At 40.9% G+C, this 23,678-nt stretch overlaps 1 protein-coding gene and 1 long non-coding RNA gene across 3 annotated transcripts; one reads left to right on the top strand and one right to left on the bottom strand.

Annotated features, from left to right (window-relative positions):
* Nucleotides 1–2,768: 2,768 nt before the first annotated feature.
* LOC148685679 (uncharacterized) lies at nt 2,769–20,470 on the top strand. 2 transcript variants are annotated; one of them, XR_015950006.1, is made up of 5 exons: nt 2,769–2,917; nt 13,038–13,296; nt 14,753–14,869; nt 17,133–17,256; nt 19,877–20,470. It is a non-coding gene; the product is annotated as an uncharacterized LOC148685679 (long non-coding RNA). The 2 variants fall into 2 exon arrangements; XR_015950005.1 differs by lacking the exons at nt 2,769–2,917; nt 13,038–13,296 and having other exon boundaries at nt 14,731–14,869.
* On the bottom strand, nt 13,064–22,470 carry CYP17A1 (cytochrome P450 family 17 subfamily A member 1). The gene is made up of 8 exons (XM_060274709.2): nt 22,093–22,470; nt 20,203–20,341; nt 18,249–18,478; nt 17,405–17,491; nt 15,947–16,162; nt 14,782–14,951; nt 14,572–14,675; nt 13,064–13,341 (listed from the first exon to the last, which is right to left on the bottom strand). Exons 1-8 carry the CDS (start codon nt 22,399–22,401, stop codon nt 13,064–13,066), a joined length of 1,533 nt encoding a protein of 510 aa, XP_060130692.1. The 5' UTR covers nt 22,402–22,470.
* Nucleotides 22,471–23,678: the final 1,208 nt, after the last annotated feature.

Here is a 23,678-nt window from a genome sequence, read left to right as displayed (position 1 = left end):
TAGGGAATCTGTGACTCTTCAGATGTTACTGGACTATAACTCACATCATCCTTGATCATTGGCCATTATGGTTGGTGTGGATGGGACTTGGAGTTCAACAACATCTGGAAGGCTACAGGTTCTCCAGCCCATGACCTGCCAGGGCAAGGTGACATGCTCCCTGCAGAAGATATTAAGGTACGCTTAAAGGGCAGCAACAATCCTGTAAAGACTCCAAGTCACCCAGTGATCTTTATGTCTGAGGAGGGATCTGAACCCAAGTGAAGTTCAGATCATGCTATCCATGACACCACACATTTAGATTTTCTGCTACCCAAATGTCCTGAGCCATCTCTGCCTACAGCTCTTAGGTGAATTCACCTAAAGAAACATAAAAAGAGCAAATTGTTTGAGCAGAGCTCTATCCTAGCAGCTCAGGGAAAAGGTGAATATATTACTGTGCATGTTTACTGCAGACCAAAGCCTGATAACCACTAAAAATGTCACAGTCGGGGATATAACGGCTCTTAGGAACTTAAAGTGGAATCAAACCCCTTTATCCCGAGTCCTCAGCTCTCCTGAGTTTCAACCCCTCTCACAAAACCAACTTCTACTTCGTGGAATGAAGCTCACTTTCAGATGTGGGAAAACCTCACTCTATATCTGCAATCCAGTTGGCACCTTTCTGCATGCCAGATGGAGACAATAAGGCTTTAATTTGATTTTGTTCTTCAGTTGATATTTGGGTTGCTTTTGATGTTTTCAATGCACATGCAGGAGCTGGGTTGAGCACTTGCAAATTGTAGTTGGGGTTTTGAGACACATCTTACCTTGCTGCTGGGTCAAGACACTCCTCAATGGACTTAAAACCTTGGGAACCCCACACATTTCCTTATGCTTACATCTGCAGCACATGGATGGTTTCAGATTTTATAGAACTAGTACATGTGTTCCAAAGCAGATTCAATATGTGCTCAAAGCTTTCCATGGGGCACAAACAGAGAAATGTCAGAGTTCCATGTTACAACAGAAAAATGAAACTTCCTGAAACTCTCTTCATTGTGTATTCAAACCCTGCACTATCAAACTGCTGCAAACACCAGATTCTTTGCCCAGGAAACCCACTTTCTGCACAAAATTACATGGTGGAAATAAAAATAAAGTATGTTTATAGTTCCATCAAGTTGCTGTGTTGTTCCATGTGTCAGAGCTTGTGTTATCTAGCTGAGGTTCCCTGAGACTCAGGGGTGGGATAAGGGTTTGAGTTCTCGTTTTACCAAGCAAGGATAGCAAGCCACTCTCCCTGTATTTTTGCCAGGTTGCTGTAGACGTCATACTGTACGTCAATCATTGGAGCTAATGTTGCACACCCCATATCCTTTCTGCTCCTGACGAAGATAAAAGGGTCAACAGGACGCTGTGCAAAAGTTCCTTCCCCAGATCCTTTAGAAAATGCTACTTGCCTGTTTAAGGATATATTCCGATCCTGGTTAAAGGAAGAAAAATATCCTTATAATACCAGCTTTCACAAAGATGTTTTAAAATGTGTCTGTGTCTTATTATTAGCTTACTTGTTTTTCCATTGCATAAAAAGCCAAACGCAACACACATCAGTTCTTGGTTTACAGGCCTGATTTTGGCAGATTGTCAAACTACATATGCTGAGCATTTTGGCAAGTTTTATCAGCATCTTGGTAAAATCAGCCTGCGTTATGGAGAGCAAGTCAGACAATATCTTTATTTAGGCCAGCAAATGAAATTTTGGAAGCGATCCTGAATCGGATCAAGGCTGCAGCATCTTTTACCCCCACAGCAGCCAGCCATGTGCTTCTAGGCAGCCCTCAAGCTGGCGTTTTAATGCAAGTGGAATGCCCTCCCACTAGAGGTCAAAGAGAACAACAATTACCAGACCTTTAGAAGGCATCTCAAGGCAGCCCTGTTTAGGGAAGCTTTTAATGTTTGATGGATTTCTGTAATTTAGTGTTTTCTTGGAAGCCGCCCAGAGTGGCTGGGGGAACCCGGCCAGATGGGCGGGGTATAAATAATAAATTATTATTATTATTATTATTATTATTATTATTATTATTATTATTATTATTAAGTGCCTTCTTCCATTGTTGCTCCCCAGAAGGTGGTGTTCAGTAGCTTCTTATGGTTTATTTAGGGTGGGAGGATCTCTCTGTTTCTCCTTTTTCCCAATCTTAAATTCAGCTTCTCTTGCAACAATTTGTGATTTTTAAAAAATGAATTAAAAAATCCCAATGAAAATTCACCAGCATTTTACTGCAAATTTCTTGTACGCATTTGTGCAAACAAGTTTCCCCAATATAATGTGCAAGCTGTTCCTCTTTAGGGGGCAATATTGACTTGGAATAATTAACATCTATGCCAATCTACAGTTTTTTAGATCCATAGGAAATTAAGAAATCCAAGATTATGGGGGTTGGATTAGATAACCCTCCGGTCCCTTCCAACTCTACAATTGTATGAATATGTATTTTCTGCACATACTCAGAGAGGTAAGTATGCTGTGGCAGCTTCCTCAGAGCCAGACTGTCAGCAAGACATTTGGAATATGAGAGGGAGAATATTTCTTTCTGGATTTGTTTGTGATTGAAGAGCAGCTGTGCTCTGAGGGTACATGGTTTCCCAGTTCATCTGGCCACATGCCCAGGTTGGAGGGCCCACAGGTATTTTGGTATTAATTCACCATGCTTTATTGCTTTTGTTCAGTGTCCGCTGCAAGAAAGTAACAACCTCCTGCTTACCATTGCTTCATATGTCCCTAGGGTGATTGTGTAACTTGGTATAATTACCTAGGGAGCCAGAAGCACACGAGGACTCAGCATGGGAAGCAACGGGAGAAGTTTATTCCCATCTGAAGGAACAGTAATAAACAGATTCCAGTGAAATCGACAGGCATTGCTCATTGACTTGGGTAGGTTCTCTCAGTGTTAGCAAGTTCAATTGTTGCTGAAGGGGAAGCACACATTCCCACAAATATTCATTAGTTGTTTGTGATGTAAATACATCATATCTTGTAATGCTATCCCCTAGCCATGGTTCTGTAATGCTATCCCCTAGCCTACGCTTTCTCTTTCTTGTTCCCTATCAGGTCCTCTGTAGGTGTGAAACTGCTTCTGGAAACCATTTCAGGTGTTGAATTCTCACTTCTGGCACATATTCAGGGCACTCCCTTGAAGCTGAGTGCTAAAATGAGTGGTGTTGATTTTAAATACAGTAACCCCAGGGCTGTCCATGACATTTTGCTCTTATACCGTCATGAAGAATTGTGTTTAATAAGATGTCTGTAAAGCCCTTAGCAGTAAGAATCAGTAACTCCACTTCTGGAAATTTCTGGTCTTAATTGTTCACCCTTTGGCATGAGGCACAAGGAATGCATTAACATAGTTCTAGTGAAAGGCATTGAGACTGTGAAAGTCAACCAATGTCAGAATGTGGAGACTGGAGAGTATGACAGAAGGTAAAGCATATGAAGGGAGTAAACGGACTCTGTCTCTTAATATAAGCAATAAGAGGACACTTAAAAAGACATGAAGCCAATTAATCAAATTGCATTGCCCCATGCAGCAAGTGGCTGAGGAGACCCAAGAGCTTGAGAAGATTCACAAAAGGAATGTGTTGGCATTGGCCAATGTTGTCAGAACCACCTGTTGTAAAGAGAAGTAATCTCTAATTATTTCAGGATGAGACCTTCCGGGGAAGATTAACCAGCATCTGTTCAGTGTATCTTTGCACCTGTCTCAATAGCAATGACCACTTTCAAACTGGGCTGTAGAATTTTGATGGATCTGTGTAGATGACAAGTTTCTATGCTTTTGTAATATTTCTAAATATATACTGATATAGAAAGTCTTCCCTGGAAAGTGTGTGGGGAGGGGGAGTATTTTGATATTGAAAATCGCTCTCAGTAGCGCAACATTGGATAATGCCCACCATATCCTTTGTAAGAGCTCCAATATGCTAAAATACTCCAATAGTATTTTTTTTTCCCAGGCTGCTTTGAGTGTTCAGGGATTTTCCACTTTTCCTGCTAAGTGTCATCCCAAGATAACACAGAGAAAGCTGGATTGCTTAATCCTGTTTGACATCAGTGACAGTGTAAATGGTACAGCGTATATTTCTGCACAAGGTGAACATGTTTCTCTATAACTGGGCATTCGACTGATTGAACATTCTATGGCCTTTTAAATAGGTTTGTGGGAGGGAAATTATTGGTTCATTTTTGTTCTTGTATTTTGTGTTCTCATTTTGTGTTTTTATGTTGCAAAATGCCCTGTGATCTCCAGATGAAGGGCAGTATACAAATTTAATAAATAATAAAATAATAATAATCTGCTTAGGGTGAGGCCTGGACAATGGCAACAGGAAAATACAAGGTGGCAGTACAACCAATGGCAGAAAGGCAGGGCATATCCCCTTTCACGCCATCCTATGAATCATTATTGACAAAGGAAAGTGTAAGGATACGTTTTCTCCAAGGGATAAGAATATTTTAGCACCTATGGACCTGCAAACAAATAGCTTGCTACTACTGGTTTTCCCAAGTAGTTCCAGGATACTGCAGGGCTGCCTGATCATGATAAATCTCTTATTTTGTTATATCCAGGCTCTACATTTTATAATTATTTTTGAAGCAATGCATTCTACCTTTTCCACCTAGCTAAATAATTTTTAAAAATAATCTTCTGTAACCTAGTATGGAAAGCGGAGAGACTTGATACTATCATCCGGTTTTGTTTCTCCCATTGTGCCCTGGTGATGTTTTAATCTATATATATGTGCCTACACCTATTGCAGGCTGCTAAATCTGAGCTTCAGCAAGCTGGGGTTATGGGACAGAGCCCTCAAGCTAAAATATGGGAATTTAAGCTGTGAGGCAGCTGGTGGGGATATAAATACTGATAGAAGTGATTTCAGAAGGAGTGTTTACCAGCGAATGGGAAATCCAAGGTCATTAAATCATAGGCCAAAGTGGCATCCCAGGTCTTGATATTACATCTGGAAGGATACTTTATTTCATGTCTATCTGGATAGCAAAGGAAGAAGGCAGAATTTAGGTTGAGCAAAAGGATGCAGGCTTCAGTGGGTGACATTTAGTTACCGGTAATACAAACAAAAGCTTGAAAGCAAACAGAGTTTGGCCACCTGGAAGATCATATTGGGGGTACTGAGCATTTTCCTCTTAGTTTAATCAGCAAGAGCCGCTGACCATGTTGCTTTATGTTGAAAACATTCTATACCTAGTCAGAAACTGGTGACTACAGTATATCAAGAGAAGAGCGGGCAAGGAAAGAGTGGAAGAATTTGCCAAAATCTGGTTTGTTTGAGCTTGTAAGGGCATTTGCAAACTGGCATAATTAACATGTGCATATCTCTTTCTGTCTGTCTGTCTGTCTGTCTGTCTGTCTGTCTGTCTCTCTCTCTCTGTGTGTGTGTGTGTGTGTGTGTCTGTCTAGGTGTAACCTTATTTTTGCTACAACAGCATGTTTCTTTGCAGTCTGATTTCAGAGGGAGAAGGGGAGCAAAGAAGGCCCCTGTGGGTGTATGTGTGAGTGCCTTGGTGGTTTTATAGAATGGTGAAAGTGGCATGAGTCTGTTTGGGAAAACTTGATGGCAGTTTTGTTCCTTACATAAAAGACACCCACTCATACACTTCCAGTGTTATTGGACATAATCCAGGTTATGAAACTCACGACTGGTGCTCACTAAAAACTTGCTCAAGTATAAGGACTAATAAGGACACCTTTTCAGAATGGTGGGTTTCATTTCTTAACTTTGTAGTCCCAAAAACCTCGTACACTGGACTGTGCTGTTAGGAGCCCTTGATCAATAAATCTCACACTTTACCAAGGCAAATAGATATTGACTGTGGTACACTCTGAGCTCTTCCTTGCAGTCCTTCCAAGACACACGCACACAGAGAGAGAGAGAGAGAGAGAGAGAGAGAGAGAGAGAGAGAGAGAGAGAGAGAGAGAGCCCTGTACCAGGAACTTCCCTCACAAAGATTGCATGGCTTGAGATTGATTTTTATTTTGCAACAGCCAATGCTTAGAGCTAGAGGTCTGAGGATGATCTCCATCTTGTGGCAATTGTAGAGTATTTATTCTCTTTCTACTCCTTATTTCACTGTGTCGAGCTTTTCTTAAGCTCTCTCTCTTGCTTAACCATTTTCCTTACTATGTACACTTAAAGAAAAAGATAAGAAAATTAAGAGTTTGGGTTTGTTTTTAAGTCAATCCACCATGAGCTATTTATAGGCCATGCATGGTGCACCTTGATAGACATGAGACTAGCATTTTGAACCAAGAGAAGTTAGCCACCACATAACAGGTCCTCAGTCCTCAGACTCCCTCTATATAGCTCAGTCAGTGAAACTTGAGGCTCTTAATCTCAGGGTCATGGGTTTGAGCCTCACATTGGGTGAAAGGTCCCTACATTGCAGGGGGGTTGGACTAGATCAGGCATCCCCAGACTTCGGCCCTCCAGATGTTTTGGACTACATTTCCCATCTTCCCTGACCACTGGTCCTGTTAGCTAGGGATCATGGGAGTTGTAGGCCAAAACATCTGGAGGGCCGCAGTTTGGGGATGCCTGGACTAGATGATCCTCTCTTTTTTTTTGACCAATAAATTTTTATTCAATTCAATTAAACAAGAATACAATAATGCATCTATACAACATAAGTCCAATACATTGTGACTTCCCTCCTCCCACCAAATGGTAAATCCTCTCTCGTATTATCTAACTTAATTACAATCTCAGCGATGTAGGAGTTATGCCATTACCGCTAACGATGTCATTCCCTTGTAATTGTTCTTAGCATAATCAATAAATTTACTCCATTCTAACCAAAATTTCTCATTGTCCTGGTCCCGAACTCTATGGGTTAATTTGGCCATTTCCATATACTCCAATACCTTCATTTGCCACTCTGTAATTGAAGGAATCTCCTGTGATTTCCATTTCTGGGCAATTAATATTCTAGCAGCCACAGTGGCGTACATAAAAAATCTTTGATCCACTTTTAAGATTTCTTTATCTACTAGCCCCAATAGAAAGGCCTCTGGCTTTTTTGGAAAAGTATATCTCAATATATATTTTTAATTCATTGTACACTGATTCCCAATTTTTTTAATCCTATCACACTCCCACCACATGTGATAAAATTCCCCAACTGATGTTTTGCATTTCCAACACAACTTATTTTGGTTCCTGTACATTTTAGCCAGTCTAGACTAGATGATCCTCATGGTCCCTTCCAACTCTACAATTATATTCTATTGACTTATTGCTTTGCACAAGTAATTTCCAGCTTTTCTAGCATAAGGACTACTTTCTCTTATTTCTCTTTTACACCAAACAAGGAGCCAGTGTGGTGTAGTTGTTAGTGTTGGACTAAGACCTGAGAGACCAGGGTTCATATCCTTACTCGATCATGAGGCTCATGTGGTGACCTTGGGCCAGTCACTGTCTACTGTGTTTTCAGAGATGAGGGTTCTGCCTCGTTACCCTTCTGTTTCCCAGCAGGCTTTGGTGCAAACTGACACCTGCACAACAGGCCAAAAATCCCATTTGAATCTCTGCTACCTCCTCCCCCTTTCTATTTTAAGACTTTGACCAGATAGAGAAAACATGTCTTCAGCATCACCCATAAGCTACTTTTCCCTCTCCTCACTGCTGTTTACCATCTAGCCTGATTTAGAGTTCTTAAGAACTCAAAAGCTTGCACATTGTTTTGTGATACGTTTGGTATTTTGGAATCTCTCATTTTTGGAATCTTTTAATATACTGCAACTGCAGCTGAGTGACTTGTATCATAATCACTAGGAACTGTTGTAAATATGTGTGTGCTGGTGCCATCTAGCGAGCTCCCCAGTATATGCAAACTGTTAGCAAGGCAGCTAATGTGCAGAAGAGTTGCTGAAACAGCCAGACTGATGCTCATTCACCCTGGCCAAGTTGACTAATTGTGGTAGACTATGGATGCTCATTCTGTTGAAATGTGCTTGCTGTTGAAAGATGAACAACACCTCTGAATGTGGGTATTGTCCACCTCTCTTGTACTAGTACTGCTTTCAGTGGGATGTGCATGCAGTTGTGGGTCTTCATCCACATTCTGCTTCAACTAGTCCTGCAACCGCATACTGTACACATATAGCTGGCCTGGGAGAGGGGAATGCTAATAGGCAACTAAACCAGGATGGCAAAACAGGAAGTGTTGATCCAGTTGACTGGATAAGGGTTGTGTTCCTTTCTCTCCTGCCCCTTCACATTGAAGGCAGTGTGAGGGTTTTGTTTGCCTCCAGTAATGCCACTGTGTAGCCAAATTTGATCAGTTTTGGAACTGCCGCCCATCAGAGAGACATTTGTTCTCCTGGTTGACGTCTTTTAGACATCAGTTAAAGCCTTCATCTGGCCTTTGGGGACTGAAGAAATGGTAGGATGGTTCCTTGCTTTCTTGGTTGGTTGATTCCTCTATTAGTATATTTGCCACTAGACCTACAGAACCCTTTCTCCATATTCCTTGTATGCATGGATGAACTTGTGTGCATATTTTACCATCATTGCTTCACACATCATTGCTTCACACTTCACACATCACACTGGCGAGAGCCAATGTGGTGTAGTGGTTAAGAGTGGTAGACTTGTAATCTGGGGGACCGGGTTCGCGTCTCCACTCTTCCACATGCAGCTGCTGGGTGACCTTGGGCTAGTCACACTTCTCTGAAGTCTCTCAGCCCCACCCACCTCACAGGTTGTCTGTTGGGGAGGAAGGGAAAGGAGATTGTTAGCCGCTTTGAGACTCCTTCGGATAGTGATAAAGTGGGATATCAAATCCAAACTCTCTTCTTCTCTATTCAGTGTGACTTCTGTTATTGGTGCTATTTTGTATACTGTGAGTTCAAATAATATAAAACAATCTCCAGCTTCTCTGCACACTTGCACCTTTTACCTTTTGCTTTTATGGCCAGGACAAAAGTACATGCTCTCTACTTCAGTGAAATGTGACATCAATTGCTGAGGGTTGTGTTTTAATTCAGCCAGAATCCATAATACATGTAGATCATAAAACCATGGTAAGTGTGAAGCAATGATGGTAAAATATGCACACAAGTTCATCCATGCATACAAGGAATATGGAGAAAGGGTTCTGTAGGTCTAGTAGCAAATATACTAATAAGTAGAGGAATCAACCAACTAAGAAAGCAATTGTGACTGTAGTTCTATAAACCTTTCAGTAACTTTGTAGAATTATACATCATCAACATGGAGTACGTCACGTTGAATATGGTGATCTTTGCTTCCAAGCAATTGTGAGTATGAGTATAGCAAAGATTCCCTTCTGAAATAGCTGAAGTGTCCTAATTTACTAGTTGGTATATTTTAATCATTTATTAGCAAAGTTACACTGCCATTCTATTGGAAGAAATTTCCAGTGTGGTTTGTTCCCAGGTAAATGAGTGTAGGATTGTTGCTTTTAGCGAGAAATCTTAGCATTTTAAAAAAGCAAAATTGGTTTGTGTTAATAAAACTAGGACAACTTTATTGAATCCTTTTTATTGGATCATCATCACCCCCCTCAATTTAAAGTCCCTGCTGCAAATGGTATGCAAACTAACCATGTTTAATCAGAAGCTTAATGGGGTTCACACCCTGTTACCCTTTGGCTGAATAAACAGTTCCCAAATCAGATTTATATATTCCAAAATAAGTACTGTAATAAAAATAAAACCCTTTTAGCATTTTTGGGGAGAATATTCATTTTATTGCTGAGATTCTCCCCATTATGATAATTGCATTCTGCTCCATATATCTAAGTCTTTTTTAATTTCTTTCTAAGTCCTCACATAATTATCTTTATAGATATTATGATTATTTACCCATAGCCACATTCCTAAGTACTCCGCTTTTTTCTCTATTTTCCAGCGGTAATTTCCCCCTCATTTCTTCTAATTCTATTCCTATTCCAAATGATCCCAATACTTAACAATATACGATGTCTGAAAAATTGGTGAAAAGATCTGTCTAAGTTTATCTGGAGGGGGAAGAAAACTAGGATAAAACATAAGATCCTTATCAACATAAAAGACAGAGGAGGTTTCGCATTCCCTGACTTAGAATTGTATTTTGAAGCTGCCTGCCTGTGTTGGATTAAAGACTGGGTATTGCTAAAAAATACACAGTTGCTAGACTTGGAGGACCATGATGTCAAATACGGCTGGCATTTGGTACGGCAAAGCTGAAATAAGTAAAAGCTTCGCCAATCATGTTATTAGAAAAAACTTAATTAGAGTATGGGGAAAATACAAAAAAAGAAAGAAAATGAAACACCAAAGTGGTTATTCCCAATAGAAGCTGAGACAAGGAAAAAAGTTAATATGAATGACAACTGGGATACCAATAATGAATTGCTAGACTTCTCAGAAGGAGAACCAAAAATGAAAATGAAGAGATTAAAGAGTACGTGTTGGACTGACAAAATTATCACCAAATCAATTCAAAATTTAAGATAGATAAGAATTTGGGATTCACAGAAAAACTATCAAAATTTGAAAAAGAAATATTAAGATTTAGAGTTAAAAATTTATCTAAAATGTATAGGATATTACTTGATTGGGAAACGAAAGAAGAATTTGTAAAATCATCTCAAATGGGCACAAGATGTGGGTCATAATATTGATCTGAACCTGTGGGAACAATTGTGGAAAACAAACTTAAAAATTCACTGCTAGTTATGTATTTAAAAAAGAACTACCTAAAAATTATCCACAGGTGCAAGCAAACTAGCCAAAATGTTTACATCGTAAAGTGACCTATGTTGGAAGTGCAAAGAAACAACTGATACATTTTATCAAAACCATGATGGTTTTGTAGAATAATAAAAGAATTCTGGGAGATGGAATACAACAAACTTAAGAAAATGTTTTAAAAACGTATCCCAAAAACCCAGAAGCTTTCCTTCTGGGAATAATAACAGAAATCCCCCCCCCAAAAAAATCAGATTATTCTATGGATGTATGTGGCCACAGCTGCCTGAATTCTGATAGTACTGCATCTGTTCTCTACTTTTGTGCTATCAAGAGAAGAATGGCACCTTAAAATATTAGAATATATAGAATTTGCCAGCCAGACAAATAGATTAAGAAGTAATAAGAATTTAAAAGAAGACTGGACATTATATATAGATTATATGGATAAATATAATCATAACAGGCTGACAAAAACACTCAGCAGTAGGTGTTACAATGTGGGGTAATATAAGGTACCGAAAACAGCTTAGTAGAGTAAGAAAACGCAGTTGAAAAGATAGCAGTTAGGAAACCAAGGAAAGAGTGGAAGGGGAGTAAAAACTAAGGTTTATAAGAGTCAAATAAACTGAAGGAATAAGCTATGTTACCATTATTATTCATATATATGTGTTGTATATATATGTTATTTTTTTCTTTTTTCCAATTGTCCTGTGTCTGACTGTAACACAGTATGCGTTGATGATATGATAAAACAGAAAAGCAAATTAGAAAAAGAAAAAGAAAAGAAAAAACCCTTTTGGCAGTTGTATTGAGCAAAACACCAGGTGGAAAATCAAAAATATGTGGGTGGAAGAAAAGCTGTATGTGAGAGTAATAGGATGCAGGTAACTAAACTCAATGGCATTTCTAGAGGGACGATATAGTGGGGTGGAAGTAAGCTGTACCAGATTTGGAAGTGGGTGAAATTAGTTTCTGGCTTTTTCTCTGTAGTAATATAAGTCAATAGCCCTATAAATCTGAGAAAGCCCTATCCTTGTAGCAGAAGGCTTTTACTGCAAGAATGGGAAGATGTGGCCTTCCAGATATTGTTAGACTCCTAACTCCCATCAGTCCCACCCAGAATGCCCAATGATTAGGGATGGGGCTTGTAGTCCACCAACATCCGGAAGACACAGATTTCTTAACTCTCCTGTACTGCATAGGCCTCAATTTTGAACAAATACATGTTGTGAACAGACTCCAGCTGAGGTATGAGGCTGTTGCTCTTCTCACGCACTGCAAATACAATTCTTTTGTAAAGCCAACTGATCAGACCTCCCTAACTATACCCTGGCTTTAAATGAGAGCTAATTTTCTTCCTTGAAGTAACCCCTTATAATTTGATGTTATATCCACAGCTTCTGCCTGCGCTCACCCTAGATAAGAACCAACCAGTTTGGCTTTTCATCCGACACACTTCCTAAAGCTATTTTAATCCCATCATTGGACAGCTAATGTTCTCCCCTCTCTACAAAAAGTACTAGGACATAAAATGGGTTGCATTCAAAGTTGTGGATTTTTTTCTTGCTGTCCACAGGTACTGGCAAACAACAGAGACATCACAGTAGTCCCATCTGCTTCTGGTGCTCATAGTTAAGTTACATAAGACCCATGGCAATGGTTTTGCAGTGCTCTGTCCTTGTTTTATGCATGCTCTCTCTTCTCAAACCAGTGCTTTCCCTAATGTGTTGTGCTAGTGCTTTGGCTGCTGTCTGTTGATTTCCTAACTAATCATGATCAGATCTTTCAGCACAAGCATTTGAGGACCCTGTGCTAAGGTCAATGGCGGCACCAAAAAAAAAAAAAAAAGAATGGGAGGACACAGAAGGGGCAAAGTACATATCTAAATGGGTGAGCTGTGTTCCACAGGTTAAGATCACTGAAAGAAAATTAACAGTATAGGTTAATGGCAGGAGTCCAGCAATGGGAGACAAGTGGGGTGACCTCTTTGTTTAGAGACACTTCAGAGTTGTCACTGCTCTGCCATGCAAAACATTGCATTCTCAGTTATTCCATTGGAGTCTGAGGGAGAGATGGAAGAAGATGCAACTTTTGATGTCAAGAAGAAGTTTCTTATGAACTGTGGTGTCCTTTCTGCCTTTGTCCAATGTGGCTAATATATTCTACTATGTGGATAGTGACTCGTGTCCTTTACCAAGCAGTTTACTTCCCCTTCTTGACACACTTATCCAGTAAATCTCTTACTGATCCAGCTGAAGTAATTTTTGGTCTCTTTCCATTTAGGGAGGCTGTTTGAGAGCCAAATGATGTCACTCATCTCTTACTTTGGCCTTCCAAGCTTCCCGCAGTGTGGCCTTCACTTTGAACTTTGGTACTTGAAGCACAACTCCAAATTTCCCCTCTGGTTCAGGCAGTGTGTGGCCTTGAGGGACGCTGAGTGTGAATCTCTGCAAGGTCCAAGCTATAAAGAGGAACAGCTCCATCTTGGCCAGGACTTCTCCCAAACAAACCCGGATACCAGCTCCAAAGGGAAGATAACTGGGTGAGGGAGAGGCGATTCTCTTCCCATCCTTATCCAGGAAACGTCCTGTGTGGGAGGAAGAACACACGTAAAACATAAACTGGTATCATACAAGAACTTGGCTGGAATATCTCTATAGTCCAGATGAAGGGAAACTTTGACCCATCATCCCTGGTCCTTGGCCATGCTTGCTGAGGCTGATGGGAGTTGTAGTTCCTATGCTACCAGATCATGTTCATGGTTTCTTGTATTCTTTAATGAGCCCCTTAACAAGTTGGGTCCAGGATACCTCGTACCTGATCCCTTATATCCCTGCTCAGGCTCCGGCTGCCTGGGGGAGTCACTATTAGTGATTCCTCATGGCTCAGATACATGGCTCGTACATTCAGTACTGTGGGTCCAGTTTTGTGGAACTCCTGTCTTCCTGTTGCACTTTTGGCACTTACTGAAGACGTTTTTAATTATTCCAGCAGGCTTTCTGAATGAATTCTGATTTTATTGTTTTAACTCATTTTTAGTCTTATTATAATGGTCCTCCACTATGCCGCTTAGGTATTGCTGTGATCAAACAGTATACAAAGTATTGAAATAAACAAATATTTGGAGGCCGAAGGCTCTTGACACAGACCCTTCCCAAATGTGCCCGTGGACAGTAATTCTATAACACAGGACCAGGGAGTCCCCCACACCTACCAGCCCCCTGTCCCCCCAAAACAGTACTTCTGTCTAGTCAGGGTTCAGCCTCAATCCGTTAGCTGCCATCTATCCTCCAACTGCCTCCAGACACTCACACAGGACATTCACCACCTTCACTGCTTCTGATTTAAAAGAGAGGTAGAGCTGGATATCATCCACATACTGATGAACACCCAGCCCAAACCCCGTGATGATCTCTCCAGCGGCTTCATGTGGATGTTAAAAATCATGAGGGAGAGGATGGAGCTCTGAGGCACCCCACAAGTGAGAGCCCAGAGGTCTGAACACTCATCCCCCAACACCACTTTCTGGACACTGCCCAGGAGGAAGGAGCAGAACCACTGTATAACAGTGTCCCCAGCTCCAGAAGGATGTAACGGTTGATGGTATCAAAGGCCGCTGAGAGATCCAGCAAAACTAGGAAACAGCTTTCACCTTTGTCCCTATCCCACCAGAGATGTGATCAAGGCAGTTTCAGTTACTGGGCTGGAAAAGGAATAGAAAAAGTGTGTTGAAAATCCACCCTGCCCAGACAAAAAGGGAATTTAAGCAACACACACACACACACACACATGCCAGGAGGCAGTGTGGCATACTCACCTGGATTAAATTCCTCTGGCTTGTCCCACTCTTTCTCATCATGGTGAATGGACCACAGGTTAATCATAACGTGAGCTCCCTTTGGAATGTCGTATTTCCCAATGCTGCAGAAAGACAAAGCCCATCAGTGACTTCCTCTTACTGATGCCCTTATGTCTCCTTCCGCACCTCAACTTTGCAGCAGATCTCACTTTTGGAAATGGAATTTACCTTGTATCTGCCAGTGCCTCGTGTGGGATAAGGAGTGGAGCTACAGGCCGGATGCGCAGAGTTTCACTAATGGTAGCGTCCAAATAAGGCAAGTGTTGCCGGTCATCAAGCTGAGGATATCTGTTAAAGCCAAGTTTCTGATCCAGTTCCTCTTGGATCTTTTGCTGCACCTGGGAAGTGTGGAAGAGTTAGACAAATCAGACAATGAGAGCAGCAGGTTAGGAAGTCTGCAATTCAGCTCTCTTCTTCCCCTAATTTCTTTAACTGTCGGCCTTACTCTTTTTCTTACAGTTGGGCGACTCAGCAGTGGAAAGAAAGCTACTGCCTCTTCAAGTACTTTTGAAATAGGGCTTCTTGTATTAATTCCTTTGCTCACGCAGTAGGTGTGAGAAACTACGCCGCTTTTTCTATTTCCCATTTACCAAGACCTCCTGTGCTAACAGAGGGGTGCGGGAAGCTATGGTATTGCTTGTTTGGGGAGGACTGGAACATATGCTGCTACAAGGGAGCCATTTTTAATTACTGTATGTGGTAGGTCAGTGTGTGGATTGGGTGATTTCTTTTTAAAGTCCTCGTGAAAATTCACTAGCATTTTAGCACAAATTTCTCCCAGTGTGCACATTTTTGTATACAATTTTGCCTAAATATACATTTTTTGCAAAGCAATTCCTCCCCCCAAATATAATGAACTTTTCTGTGTTATTTTAACTAATACATACATTTATATGTATACTTTACCCCAGTATATGCCCTTTTGGTACCCATTACTTAGCAGGAGAACTGCATTGCATAAAATTCAGCAAAGTGTTAATTTTGAAGGATGGCTTTCTTTTGGTTCACATATTGTTTCTGAAAGTGTGAATTAGATAGGTTCACCTTTAAATGAGAACTGCATCAAAATTCTCCCCCATCCCTACTTCCAGGTGACCTATTTATTGAGCATTCATCCTGACTTGTTTGCATTAGATGATATTGACTGTTTCATAGAATTGTAGGGTTGGAAGGTACCACGAGGGTCATTTAGCCCAACTCCCTGCAATGCAGGAATTGACGTGGGGCTTGAACCTGCACAGGATTGCACTTTATGCTACTCTTCTTTGTCTTGTTCACATAACACACTGTCAAGAATCCCCAGGAATTCAGGCAGGACTTAGAGGAGCTGTACCTCTGGGTAGTGCAGGAGGTAGAGCACAATCCACTTCAACACAGTTGTGGTCGTCTCCACACCAGCTCCAAAGATGTCAGCCACTGTCATGAGCAGGTGGTCGTCTGTCAGCTCCTGCCCAGGCAACAGATGACTATTGTTGTTTTCCATGTTGAGTTTGGCTCTCAGGAGTACGCTTATTAAACAATTGGCGGAATCCTCATTGCTGAACATTTCCTGGGTAGAAGATGAAAGCAACTGTGGGCTAAGATTGAGCGACAATTTAAGGTCTACGCCATCATCTACCTACCCCCAACCCCCAAAACAACTACTGTCAGTGGTCTTTAAGAACAGTTTAAAATGCCAGCTGCCAGCCACTGTCACTGTCACTGTCAGGCCTCCCCCCAAAACACGCAAGAGGGAAATAAAACATAAAATGCAAATATTGTTTTAAAATTCTGAAGCTGTGACCATATGCCCACTAACTTGAAAGGCTACCCTGAACAGCAATAAAAGATGAGCAAGGATTTGAAACTGTCTTTCCCGCAGCTAACCCCAAAAGTATAACCACTGTCTTGACATGAAGAACACAGTAATGGTTTGAACTCTATGAGGAAAGGCAGAATATACATATTTTAAATAAAGGAAGCTGCTGTCTAGTATTTCTACTTTGCCGTCACCAACTTTTGGGGGAGCAGAGCCAGGCCACACAATCCCATTGTTGATACCACTAACAGCACCTGATATTCCATATCTGTTATAGTGAGGGTAATATGGTTTGCCCATGAGTCTGATTGTTATTGTTGTGAACCATTCTGAGAAAGATTGTGGTTCACAAATGAAATATTGTATTTCTTCTTAAAAGCCTGGGCTTCAAAGGACATGACAGCAAAGCATGTAAGATATTTCTGTTCTATGTGCTCTGTCCACCTTAACATTTCTTACTGTGCCAACATCCCCCCATCTTCCTGATTTAGGAAATCTGGTGATTGAGAGCACCAGAACTGAGGCTGCTTCCCACTTGTGCGCCTATTGTTAAAAAGGTGGGAGAAGGTAAGGCTTAGAGACTTGAAGCAAGATCTTCCTTTATGCACATATCTTTCTCTCCTTCCCTTTTCTCTCATCATCCAAAATTGTGTCCTAATTGTGATTCATATTGGAGTACCATTTTCATTTTTGCTATGATGCTCATTGCTTTTATCCACAGATCCTTCCATCTCCATGAAGCAACTTTCTCTCTTTTGCTGGGTTTGCTACTCTATGCATCTCTTTACCATGGCTTTTGACACTTGAGGTGCATATTTTTAGGAACCAAACTTACTTCTGTGTGTGTAAGTTATTTTTAATTGTTTTTAATATTGTGTTTTAATTGTTGTAACCCACCCTAGGACCTTAGGGCGAAGGACAAGTAATTAACAACAACAACAACAACAACAACAGCAACAACAACAACAACAACAACAAGTGTATTCTACTTACTTTATGTTTTGCAAACTTCTGCTGTAGGAGCTGATCTCTTGCTTCCACACACTTCCTCAGGAGTGCCAAGTCTTTATTGGGAAAGAACTGGAGAAAGAAACAACCATAATGACAATTCCTTTCCTGTCTGCAGAAAATAATCCCTCTCCAGAACTCCTGTGTTAATCCCTGCCACTAAGGCAGGCATCCCCAAACTTCGGCCCTCCAGATGTTTTGGGCTACAATCCCCATCATCCCTGACCACTGGTCCTGTTAGCTAGGGATCATGGGAGTTGTAGGCCAAAACATCTGGAGGGCCGCAGTTTGGGGATGCTTGCACTAAGGTTTATGAAGCAGGCAGATCTGTTCCGTGCAATGTAGACTGTGATCTGACTAGATGCTTCTGGCATCCTGCACATGCCTCAAAATCCCTGTATAACTTAGTGTGATTTCTCTTCCAGTAAAACCTTATGGGTCCCTATTCTGACTTTCTATCCACTGCAAAGATTGACATGATGTGCATGGACATGGAAGTACGGAATATCTGCATCAAAGATATCCTATTGAAACAAGTAACTGTGGATTTTGCCCAATCAAAGTACACATTGTGTTCAATGAACACAAAGTGATTTCCCCCCTACCTCTCATAGAATTCTAGGTCAGGTGATCTATATGCTATTGGCCACTTGAATAACTGGCTACATCTATCTATCTATCTATCTATCTATCTATCTATCTATCTATCTATCTATCTATCTATCGTAAAAGAGTACCTAGCCCTCTCTCTTCAACCTTTCTTAATGAAGAATGGCAAATCAGGTGAATAGGTGTTATTTAGTTGCTAACCCTTCCCACCAGCTCTCACCTGAAGCCATGGGAAGATATCCAACATGCTCTCCTTGGCTACAGTATCCACAATGCCTTGGCTATATTGGAGCATGGACTCAAACTCGGGGTCTCCACGCTGGTAGGAGGAGTTAAAGCAGATGGTGCACACCACATTAGTAACGGCACGTGCCAGTTCAGGTGCCATGTCCAGGGGCAAATCCTGTTTAGCACTCAGAAGTTCACACAAAGTAGCTGCTTCTTGACAGACTAAAAGAAGAAATGCATGAAGGGATGTTAAAACCTTTAGGAACTAGAAGAAGGTGGTTATGCATAAAGATGAAAGTATGAAAGTGAGGGACATTGGCAACCCAGATTTGGAGATGGGGCAACTCTGAAATAGGGTAATCTAGTAGATAAGAATGCTGGTTCCACCTTGGGAGACAAGGGTTCAAAGCCATTTCCTTCACAAACTTGCTAATGGCTTTGTCGGGAGGTCATTATCTTTCTGAAGTGACTACACTACTTCCCTTATTAAGAATTCTTGCTGTCTGGGTAGCTATTCCATTGTTCCTGACATGCGCAGTATAATTTGAGACCTTGACTATTTTTGTTTTACTTTTTTTAAAATAGAAAGAGACTGATAAAGAGTATTTCTTTGGCCACACTGCAAGAAAGTTCTGACCACTACCACTAAGTGACAGTAAAGGGCAAAACAAGACAATGCCCAGTACTAAGAATTTTGTACAGTCTCCTTCCTGCTCCCCTCTTCTCTCATATGATAGTTCCAATCTGATGCAGGCTGAGAAAATTAACTCCTATACGTATAGAAGACAATCAGAATCATAGCTGCTCCTCCCTGCAAAGAGTTTTCTTCTTAACTGACCCCAAAGATTGGCTGCAATATATTAGGGGGTCATAGGGGCATGCCTAGAAGGGATATGGTCCAGTACATTATATCTAATTTTCTTTGGTCCAGTGATCATGTGTTTCCTATAGTTATTCAACTGGGACATCCTGCTTTATATATTTATTTTTGTTGCTCTTTGAGATTATTTGTATTCCATTAGACCTTTTCACATTATATCATACAGGTTAAAAAAACCCAAACACACCATTACACTACAAATCCATGATTCACCTGCACCCCAGTAGTCTGTGTGATGAGAAGAATATATAATACTGTACAAAGAAAATATTTGTAAGGAAATCTGATTGCTACTCCTAAAGTTGCAGATGCCTAATGCATGCCTGAAATTATTCAAAGTGTAGTTCTAGAAAGATAATGCCCACTCTTTCCCCAAAAGAGCACAGTTGCTCCAGCATAAACCAGCATATGGCTATAAGATGGAATTCTATCTTTGAAAGGTTTAGGCAACACAACTGCACCCAAACACTATACCAATGGTTGGAAACAGACTTAACATTCAGAGCAAGTATAGATCTGCTTAGAACTGGGAATGGGTGCAGACTTCCTCTAGTTCTTTTCCCCTGAATGGACACACATAATTTAATTTGGTTGCCACCGCTCTGCGCCCCCCTCCCCCAATGTTTCAGGTGGACTTTCACATTGCTTTATTTTTCAGGTACTTGAATTTATCTGCTAAAAAAAATGTTTTAAACTCTTTAAAAAAATTTTTGCACATAACTATCATTTTTCTATTTCAGTATCTGAGAAGGCAAGGAAGGAGGTGGTTTCAAGAGTGATGGAAGCACCAGTTGATCAGTGAGTGATGGCATAAATCCAGTTCAGCTGCAACCTGGAAAAACAGATTCCTCTCTAAGCTCAACCTGGGATTTGTGGTGTGTGCTTAAATTCTGGGGATGTGTATATATGCACTCTGGCTGGAGGAGAATGAAGATTTTATTCAGTGAAAGAGGAGCAAATTACCCTAATGTTTTGGCTACAAGAGTCATCATTAGGATCTTCTCTCCTCAGCTCCCTTCTTCGCATTCTCTTACAGCAATCCCAACATTTTCCTTTGTTTACTTACTGATTTTCTCCAGGGCCAGAGAACCCTTTCCAAACATGGAAAGTGCAGAATGTGCCAGCTTGCGCTGAACTTTCCAGACTGGGCTGTAATTGGCAAAGGCAATGTCTTTCCCGTTTCGAGTCAGCAAGTCTGTTGTCACCTTTAATCAATGAAGAAGAAAACTTAACAGCATTGTAGTTTTAGTTTACTTGGAAGGAGGAAAACACACACAACTATTTTCATCAGATTCATTCTCCTGCATTTGATTAAAATTTACTTTTTAAAGCCACTTCAGACCGAAAAGTTATTCACAATATCACTGATACAGGTTTGTTATTCCCTAATTACTATGGCATAAAATGGGCAAACATATCCAAACCAGCTTTGTATGTTAAAAGCCTATTTCCCCCCAGAATTGTTCTCTTTTTACAGAAGAGAGGATGTCGCTTGATCCTGGAATTAAAACAGATTTCGGCTGCAGTCCTACACTCGGCTGTAAGTCAGCTCTAGTGAATGTAATGAAACTTACTTCTGAATACAGTGGTACCTCGGTTTATGAACTTAATCTGTTCCAGAAGTCCGTTCTTAAACCAAAACCATTCTTAAACTGAGGTGCGCTTTCCCTAATGAAGCCTCCCGCCACCAGTGCCCTTCCACCATGCAGCTTCCATTTGTAGACGGAGGTAAAGTCCGCAAACCGGGACATTATTTCCGGTTTTGTGGAGTTCTTATACTGAATAGTTCGTAAACGGCTGTTCTTAAACCGAGGTACCACTGTTGACATAATACTGCAACATTAGTGCCTTTTCATCTGTATATTAGAGAACCTGCATTCATGCTGAAGAGGTATGAGGGTGTAATATAAGAGGTGCAGCAATTCATTTATTTATTAAAATTATTTTATTGAATTGTTAAAAAATGCTACCATAACAAGAAAACGAAGAATAAGACACTTTCTGGTTTACATTTCTGATTCTTTGTTTTCTTTATTTTCATTACGGCTGTACTTCCCCCCCCCCTTTTTTTAAAGCAAAACAAAAGGTGCAACAATTTATCTGGGTCATAAAATTGGGAATTTCTTTGAAAGGTTATTAAATGTTGCATATTACTCAAAGGCCAAGACCAATAAAGCATCTCTGGAACCATTCCAGCGCTGCAGATTCTACAATCAGCCTTGTTTTATGGCATAGTCAAGTAGTTTTGCTGTATACACACACACACGTCCCTCTTCAAAGTCAACATCCTAGGAGAAGAACCTAAATGATTCCCTGACATCAGAAAGGTAGGAAAACAAAATATATGAACATACCACTTTGTCTAAGGCCCTTGAGTGCTGCTGCAAATCAGAGTAGAGAATACTGTACTACAGGTATCAATAATCTTATTCAATAAACCAGTTCCAGAAATTTATAACCTGCAGTTAACTCAGCAACCCAAGTAGTAACTCTTCCTTAGGAACAAAATGGGTGATGCTTTTGTTCAAGGAGCACAGAAACCCACTTGTATCATGCTCTGAAGAGCAAGTGCATGAAGATGGAGAGTTCATACGGTAGAATTATAACAGTTTTCGCTGAGGGCAAAATGCAATGATGACTGCTCACCTCATTTCCCATGCAGAATCATTCATATAAATATCAGGTATATTTCTTCTAGCCTAGCTCAATCCTAGTACCCTGTTCTGGGCTGGAGATAATGTTTCTGGGATGACTGAACACAGGAGAGGTTAGAGGACTCAATGCTCATCACCTATATGTCCCTTTTCATGTTAAAACCACCCTGTTTTCTGCTGCAGACAATGGTGCCTCCGGTTACGAGCTTAAAAGAACATACTCGGTTGTTTCATCACCTCTTCCAATCTACCCACCAGATTTCATGGCTTAGAAATAAGGAAGACACTCGTAGCTTGCTTACCTTTTGAGGTCTGCCACCAAAGATCTTCCCTTTCTTAAGCAGCACCTCTTTGGCATGGGTATAGTCGTGGACCACTACTACATAACTGGAGCCCATGTACAAGGAGTAGAGGCTGCCGTACTTCTGCTGCAATCTGTGGAAAAAGAGATGGTACTGGGTATGTCCAATAAAATGAAAAAGGCTTCCGATGACTGGCAGGGATGGCATGCATCTGGGGTAGTTTGCCTTGGGCCCCGGTTTCCCTTTTGCCATCCTCCAGAAGGATAGGAGAGCCAGCACCAAGAGTAAGGCAGACAGTAGAACAGTCATTGCCTCTCAGTTGGTTTGCAGCTTGGTCAGCGATCAAGAAGACAAATGGAAACAATGCCCCTGCAACAGCCAAGTTACAGCTCTTATAACGGTTTGTAGTGGCATGCTTTTGCCTTGGAGGTGTGCCAGGCCTTGCTGGACAATCAATGGGAGATAGCAGTAATCTGAAGCACGAAGGCCAGCCTTGCCTCCTGCCAAAAAAAAAAAAAAAGTAAAGCGCAAAACTCTTTAGCTGATCTGAGCCAAATATACAATCAAAGATATGCATACCTAGTGGGAAACGCAGAAGTAATGGTTATTTGGTTTAATTAAAATGTATAATCTACTTTCCTGTTCCAAAAGCAGTCCTCAATATCCCCATAATATACTCCAATATGGGGTAGCCATATCCCCCCCCCCCAATTTGTTCATGAAAGAGACAAATCTAAGGTGTCAAACTCAATTCTCTATGGAAGTTCTAAACAGGTGTCTAAGGTTTCCTAATGCAAAGCAGAATTTATTAATTATCCCTCTATTTGCTGATATGTTTATACTCACAGCTTACTTTAAGAACAACATAAAGGGCATTAAAAGGTAAAAGATCTAAAAATGCTGCATAAAAATAATTCAATAGGACCAGTTCAAGAAAGGACACAGACATGGAAAATAAAATTACCTGGTGTGGTGAAAGTATCAGAGTGGGTGCTGTGTAAGCCTCTCTGGGACAGCATTCCAAGGCTGTGTGCTGCCACTGATGGCAGGCTAGTCACAGCACTTAATAAGTCCAGAATCCAAATGTTTTGCTAGTGCAAGGAGTTTTAGCTGTGTGATAGAACTCCCCTACGCTCTCATTTCTGCTTGTGGGTCCTGGGGATTTTAGGGGGTGGGTCATGGAAAGAAGAGAAGATGGGAAGGTTCTACTGTACAAATAAAACTTATCATGCTAGCGGAATTGTTGGTTAACACTTCAGTCTTAGCGTTGGCTGCCCTTACACAAAATCCACTACAAAAAGCTAGTCCATTTCTACCAGGTGTGCAGTGAAATTAACCCATTCACAAAGGCTACTTTTTAAGTTTGGAAAACTTGTGCCAGAAGTCCTGCTCCAGCTATCTCCCTCCCTTATCATTCCATCATTACAACATTACAACACCACCTCTCCTTTCAGAAAGGGAGCAGTTTGGGGAGTGGGATAAACATAGGGTTATGGATATATAGTGGATTTATATGGACCCAGGTGGCGCTGTGGGTTAAACCACAGAGTCTAGGGCTTGCTGATCAGAAGGTCGCCGGTTCGAAT

Source organism: Zootoca vivipara, chromosome 5, assembly GCF_965207765.1.
Source record: "Zootoca vivipara chromosome 5, rZooViv2.hap1.1, whole genome shotgun sequence".
Taxonomy (NCBI): Eukaryota; Metazoa; Chordata; class Lepidosauria; order Squamata; family Lacertidae; genus Zootoca; species Zootoca vivipara.
The sequence above is the reverse complement of the archived record's forward strand: the minus strand, read 5'-3'. Positions and strand labels throughout refer to the sequence as shown.